The sequence below is a fragment of the Tasmannia lanceolata genome, unplaced genomic scaffold (assembly GCF_043159265.1).
Source record: "Tasmannia lanceolata isolate RefF3 unplaced genomic scaffold, GAP_Taslan_0.1 ptg000008l, whole genome shotgun sequence".
Classification (NCBI taxonomy): domain Eukaryota; kingdom Viridiplantae; phylum Streptophyta; class Magnoliopsida; order Canellales; family Winteraceae; genus Tasmannia; species Tasmannia lanceolata.
In genome coordinates, this window is record NW_027518685.1 from 56,196,167 (window position 1) to 56,203,019 (window position 6,853).

The window sequence follows — 6,853 nt, forward strand, 5'->3', positions numbered from 1 at the left end:
ATCGGACTAAGAGGCACCCGATTAATCACATAAGTTGCACAAGCCATACCTTCCGCGCATAAGGCCTTGGGAAAATTCTTTGCATGCAACCAACTTATACAAGTATCTATAAGATGTCTAATATTTCTCTCTACCACTCCATTTTGTTGAGGCGTATAGGCACAAGTGAGATCCCTTTGGTTACCATGATCACGACAAAACGAAGAAAATTCATCAGAAGTAAACTCCCCACCATTATCGGTTCTCAATTGCTTGATCTTCTTGTGAAGTACACCTTCAACGGTCTTCTTGAACTGAACAAACTTAGACAATGCATCGGATTTCTACCTTATAAAATACACCCATGTGAATCATGTAAAATCGTCAACAAATAACAACATATAGCAGAAGCCAGAAAGTGAAGGTGTCCTACAAGGTCCCATTACATCACTATGGATAAGCTCCAATGGAGCCTTGCACCTTGAAAGAAACTTATCAAATGGAAGATGATGTGCCTTACCATATTGACAACCCTCACACACCTTTCCACTACCAAAAGAATTCAAATTTGGTAGCCCATTCACTAGATTATTAATCATCATGACCTTCAATTTATCCATGCTAATATGACCCAATTTAGCATGCCAAATTGAAGCGCCATCATCTGTACTCATTTTATCAACATATAAAGTCGAAGCCGATAAAACAAATATATCAACATATAAAGTCGAAGCCGATAAAACAAATAAATATTTAGCTCTCTTACCGGTGTAGACAACATCCGCCTTCAAGCTTGAAATATTCTGAAGAAATTTCACCTCCTTAGGCCCGAACAAAACATAATTTTTCTCATCGACCGCATTTGCAACCGAGAAACGATTATTCTTCATGCCGGAAACATGAAACACGCTCTTAAAGTGTAATAGGATCCTCATTCGCTCCACAAATGGTAATATTGAGAAAATCCGCCGGGCAAAACAATTCGATCGTGCACAAATTAAACAGAAAAGTAAAATAATAAATCAAGCCATAAGACGAACACCAAGATTTTACGTGGTTCGGCCAAGCCTACTCCACGGGCGAGAAACACGATCTTCCACTATGAGAAAAACAATATACAAGGATTACAATAGATTAAACCCAAACCCAAAACCCGCAACCCTTTCCTTGCTTCCCTCAAACTAAGACTGCACACCGAGAGCAACCCAAGAAAAAACCCACAAGAGAATACCCGTGAAATCGCCAAGAGAAAACCCAAGAAGAAAACCCTCTTCTTTCACCTCTCTTTTTCTCACCTCTTGTTTTCTCACTCTCTATGCCTCACTCACTTTGCAGCCGTGCAAAGTAGACATAAATATTTAGGTTTTGGGAAAACCTAAAAAACCATCTTTCCATTTTTGCCTTTTCCCTTCCCACGGAAGTTTTTAGGAAATAAAGCAACTTTCCCAACAGGTAATGACCCCTTCTTTCTCTACCAGATGTATGGTGTTGTCCGCCGTGATGATAGCATCATTGTCTTCATATTTTTAGAACTTTGAGAACTCAGATTCGTTGCCGGTAAGATGACGCTCACAACCAGAATCGACAATCCAATCATCCTCAAAATTGATGGATGCCAAAGCACCCACCGTAGTAGTTTCCGCCATGAAACATCTACCACAATCTTCTTCATGTTTTGGATCATCAACTTTTTCGGCTACATTGCCATCCTTCAATTTCACGTGACAATTCTTTTGTATATGCCCAAGTTTACCACATCAGCAACACTTGATACCCTTTTGGTTTCCATTACCCATAATGGATGATCCACCTTCATCTCCACCTCTGTTTGGAACATTTTTCTTCTCTTTGTATTTGTTGAAGGGCTTCTTGTTGCTTGAAAATAATGCTTCTCCTTCACTCCCGGATATTGAACAACCCGCCATTTGTCTGGCTAAAGAGTGAAGCAAGAAGATTTTCAAACTCCACCAAAGATGGTTGCCGATCCCATCCTTGAATTGATGTAATATAAGGAATATACTCTCCCTTCAACCCACGACTAATATGCCGCTTCATTCATGCCTTCCAAATAAGCTCTTCCGGATCTAATAGAGAAATCTCTGAACAAAGATTCTTAATCTTAAAAAAGAATTGAGAAATAGAGAGACTACTTTGTGTAGTATTTGCCAACTCATTCTCCAACATTTGTAGACGACCCATATTCTTCTTGTTAAGCAATCCATCAAGGGTAGTCCAAATCTCACTCGCCGATTTACTCCCAATGATGTGCTCAAACAAGTCATGTGAAATAGACCTCTTCAAAAGAAATTCGGCCTTGGCATTCTTCATCCTCCACGCCTTCAATACATCGGCATTTTCTTGTGTATCTTCCCGAGCCACATTGACATTTCCACAAACAACATCCCATAAATCTTCTCTCACAAGATAAGACTCCATACATGTTCTCCATATCTTGTAATTTGATTGATTCAGCAACTCAATGCCAAGTCCACTAACCCTGCCACTCATATCCATCTTCAAAGCACCGATTGAACTTCTTCACCAAGGATATCTTGACAAGCACCAACTACCACCCTTGTAGCTCTGATATCATATAGAGAAAGACGAATTTCACAACACCGGAAACTCCTCCTCTCAAATAGTGAAACCAAAGTTTACACTAGCTCAAGATCGACAACCAAAGTAGAAGAAGAACAATGTCCAAAGGAGATGTGCTTCAGTATATATGAGAGAAGAACAAAACTGCAAGTAGAAAGCTTCAAAAAGAAAGCTTCAATACATAGACAAAATATAGGAAAGTTGGATTTTGCTTCAAACACTAGCTTGCACACAAGAAAACTTCAATAAAGCTTCAATGGAGGTCTAGGTAGATAGTGGAGAATCTCTACCAAAAACAAGCAATGAAAATAGGCTTGGTCAGGGAAAGTAAAGAGAAAATGACTTAGGTAAGTAATAAAAGGTATGGGAAAGTAGAGTATTTAATGCTTAGGGAAATAGTGGGTTTGGAGTTCCAAGTAGGGGTTTGAATTTGAAATAGCTGGGTAGTGGGAAAAGATGGAGCAAACATGTGTGGCTCACACATGTGCAAGCTAGGCAAAAAGACCAATATGCCCATGGATACAAAAGTACAATTTTGTCCTCACTACATCACTCAAAATAAAAAAAAATAAAGGTACCTAAAAAATACACTTCAAAATTTAACAAACCATTCAAATTGTCCTCAAGTTCATATTTGTTTTCTGCAACCGGTCAAAACTCAGCTTCAGAAATTCAAGACAAATCTAGACAACTCTAGACAGTAAGCTTTAAAAGTTTTAAAGAGCTTACAAGATGAAAGACAAAAGTAAAAGCCCGAGGCAGCATTTCTTTCATATAACAGATTGAAACTATCAATGCTCAAGCCCCCATAAAGAAAAAAAAATCCCCACAGGGATTCTCTTTGTTTCCTCTTTCTGCTCTTTAACAATCAAACTCAACCAACTAAAAAAAACACAAACCAAATACTCAAAGCCTCAAAATAAAATTCTCAGCAAGAACAAGAGGAGATCTTCTTCATCTCACTTGTCTCCAATTCAGATCCATTTGGAGCAACAGCAATATTTGTCCCTTTAAGTATCACTACATCATTCCCATTGGTTTTTCCTTCATGACTGTCCATAGCCTTCTTGGATACCACCCCATGAATCTCTTCTATGAGCCTAAAGAAGGCTTTTTCTACATTTTCTCCGTTAAGAGCCGACGTTTCCGAGAAGAAGAGCCCCTGATCCTCTGCGAATTCTATCGCATTCTCAGTAGGGACGGCCCTCAGGTCAGTGAGATCGGACTTGTTCCCTATTAGCATGATAACGATTGAATTGTCGGCGTGGGCCCGCAATTCATCTACCCACCTCGCAACATGATCGAACGTTTGCCTTTTCGTGATGTCGTAAACTAGCATTGCTCCAAGGGCCCCTCTGTAGTAAGCGCTTGTCACTGCCCGGTACCTTCAATCAAGAAGAAAAGTTCAAATGTTGCATACAAAAGAAATACATGGATTATTCAGGATTTGTTAGAAAGGTTAGGAGAGCAAATTGTGGGAGTTGATAAGATGCACCCCTGTTCTTAACAAGTAGTGTTCAAATGGGTGTGTTTTGATTGCTGGAATCAAGCGCTAGAATCAGGATCTGATTCCACTTTTCCCCAATTCTAGCATTTGGTTCAAAAAAAGAAAGGAATCAAGGAGGTGGAATTGGCATCAGGGCAGAATTAGAGGAGGGAATGCCGGAATCTGTTTCCCCCTGCAAGAGGCAGTGTTTTGATTCCGTCCTGATGGAAATGGAATTTTTATTTGATTTTTTTGAAATAAAATTTTGGGAAATGATATCAAAACTCCAATGTTTTGAAGCATCTTATCCTCTAGCATTTAAAGGGCTGTCATGAGGATTTTACTGTTCTCAAAAAGCTCTTATAAGCCCTTTAAATACTAAACAACAAGATGCTGCGTGCATCTTATGAAAACAATGGAGTGCTGAAATCATTTCTCAAAATGTTTAGGGAAATGATAAATGCGCTCCTTTTCATCACTTGAGACACCCATGAGCAGTGTATCAATGACTGGAGAGGGGCTGATGTACTTCACGTCAGAAGGATTCAACGGATTTAATTGCCACACTGCAGTAGGATGAGGATGTACAATGTGATGAAAAGGGGCACATTTATCATTTCTCAATTTTTATTTTAATATTTTGTTATTCTGTTCAAGGGAGAGTCGGAATAGGGATCGGGCAATGATGTCGATTCCGGCATTCCAAACACAGCCTCTATGGTGCACGGTCCTATTTACCAAAGAGTTGTGATGCTCGGATGCGAGAAATTTGGTGTAAGACCCACTTGTTGCAGACCCAATAGATGAATGGTTTGAATCACCAATATGTTGGAACCCACTTGTACTTCTGCAGCCAATCACAAAACTGCTGGACCCCACTTGTAATTTGCAGTCAATCACTAAACTGCTGGACCATAGTTCGAATTTATCCTTTAATATGCTTACAAGCTAAAATACAGCTTTTAAGGGAAGAGGGGGTGCCCTTGTCAACCCCCCTGAATATGCCTCCGAGTGATAATGAGGAACTGTTCAATAGGGCATTACCAGGTGCCCTTGTTCTTTCTTCTACTCTTTCCCCTTTTTCCCTTTTCCTCTCTATCTTCTATTTCCCTCTCCCTAGATCACACCCAGACCATCCATTTCGTAAGACAAGTTAGATCTCCTGAGTTAAATATCCTTGCCACTTGCTAGTGGATCCCACCTCTGATTATAGCAACCTAATTGAAAGTTTCCAGTTGCCACTATAGTGGGACCACTTTTTACCCATAAAAGTGGGTCAGAAGTGTTGTATCTCATATAGACCCACAGATCTGACCAGTCATTCCATATACACTGCGTAAAATAGTTGTTGACGGTCCATTTTATAAAGCAAAATGGTAAATGATATTTTCCCCCGAACGGATAAAATCTCCCCTTTCAACGTTATCCCGTTAAGTTTTTAAGGCAAAAGAAACATTAATTATCCTAACCATTCTCACAACCATTCTCACAGAAACCGTTAAAGGGGGATTTTATCCGTTTAAGGGGGGAAATATCATTTCCCAACAAAAACAAATGTTAAGATCTACTCATAAAGCGTATTTTTTAGGGGAGTTATATCCCCCCTACGTTTTCTGTAACGTTTCGAAGGTAAAGGAAAACGTTAAAAGTGGTGGTTTTATCTTCGTGCGGTGGGACCACTCTCACGGAAAACGTTATGGGGGAGGGGGAGGGGGAGGAATATCACCGCCCTGAAGCAATGAGTGGGGCCAATCAGAAATGGTTGGTGAGCCACGCCTTCTTGTATAAAAATCACATGGTGCCGGCAACAATTAAATTTGGTAGATATATAGAACAACAGGTGCACAGAATAGAAGAACTAGGTGGACCCCACAAGCTGTATGTGGATACGCCATGCACAAACTACATGTAGAGAAAAAAAACTCGCCCAATTTTCTTCTTAGGCCGCTCCCTCTCTAGTGTAATTTTACGACTATTTTTTACACTACAAAGGGGGTGGACGGGGAAGAAAAGGGTACGAGTATAACATTTCCCAAAAACTAATTAAACTTTGTAGTTTCGAATAGTTTTGTGGTCTGTAGTAAAAAAAAGAGATGAAAAGACGAGACATCTCTGTATTTTTTGTACTTAGATCGTGGTGTATTGAGAACAAGAGAGAGAGAGAGAGATTGATTTAAAATACCTTTCTTGGCCAGCAGTATCCCAGATCTGGGCTTTGATAAGCTTGTTTTTTATGGAAAGAGTCCGAGTCTGGAACTCGACACCTATGGTGGACTTTGAGTCGAAGGAGAACTCGTCCTTTGTAAAGCGAGCCAGGATTTGAGTCTTCCCCACTGCAGAATCTCCAATCACAACGATCTTGAATACATAATCGATTCTCTCGGGATCTGAGACTGTTTCCAATCCCTCTTCTTCTTCCATTTTTTGGGTCTTTCTGAGGAAGGTGTGAGAGAAGAGGAGAGGTTTTTTGCTTCCCACTCTCTGGGTTGCTGAAGCTTGGAATAAAAATAATAAAGGAATGCCTTTCTTTTTTGAGGGGGGTGTCCTTAACAAGCTTTAAATGGTTGTACGAACCGAGGAAAGGAGGAGAGAGAGGCCGTGATTTCTGCTTGCTAATGTTGAAATGACAAAAATGCCCTCATTAAATGATAAAAAAAACCCTTAAGATCATGGTTTCAAATTTCGGATTCGGAGTGCTTTTTGGTCTTAACCGAAACTAAAATTTCGGCCGAAATCGAAATCAATTCAAACGGCTATTTTATCTTGTTATTTATTTCGATTGAAATGTCA

The 6,853-nt window shown here is 39.8% G+C and overlaps 1 protein-coding gene across 1 annotated transcript; it reads right to left on the minus strand.

Moving 5' to 3' along the window:
• Nucleotides 1-3,315: 3,315 nt before the first annotated feature.
• LOC143885375 (ras-related protein RABA3-like) lies at nt 3,316-6,603 on the minus strand. The gene is made up of 2 exons (XM_077389521.1): nt 6,246-6,603; nt 3,316-3,962 (listed from the first exon to the last, which is right to left on the minus strand). Exons 1-2 carry the CDS (start codon nt 6,482-6,484, stop codon nt 3,506-3,508), a joined length of 696 nt encoding a protein of 231 aa, XP_077245636.1. The 5' UTR covers nt 6,485-6,603; the 3' UTR covers nt 3,316-3,505.
• Between the last annotated feature and the right edge of the window lie 250 nt (nt 6,604-6,853).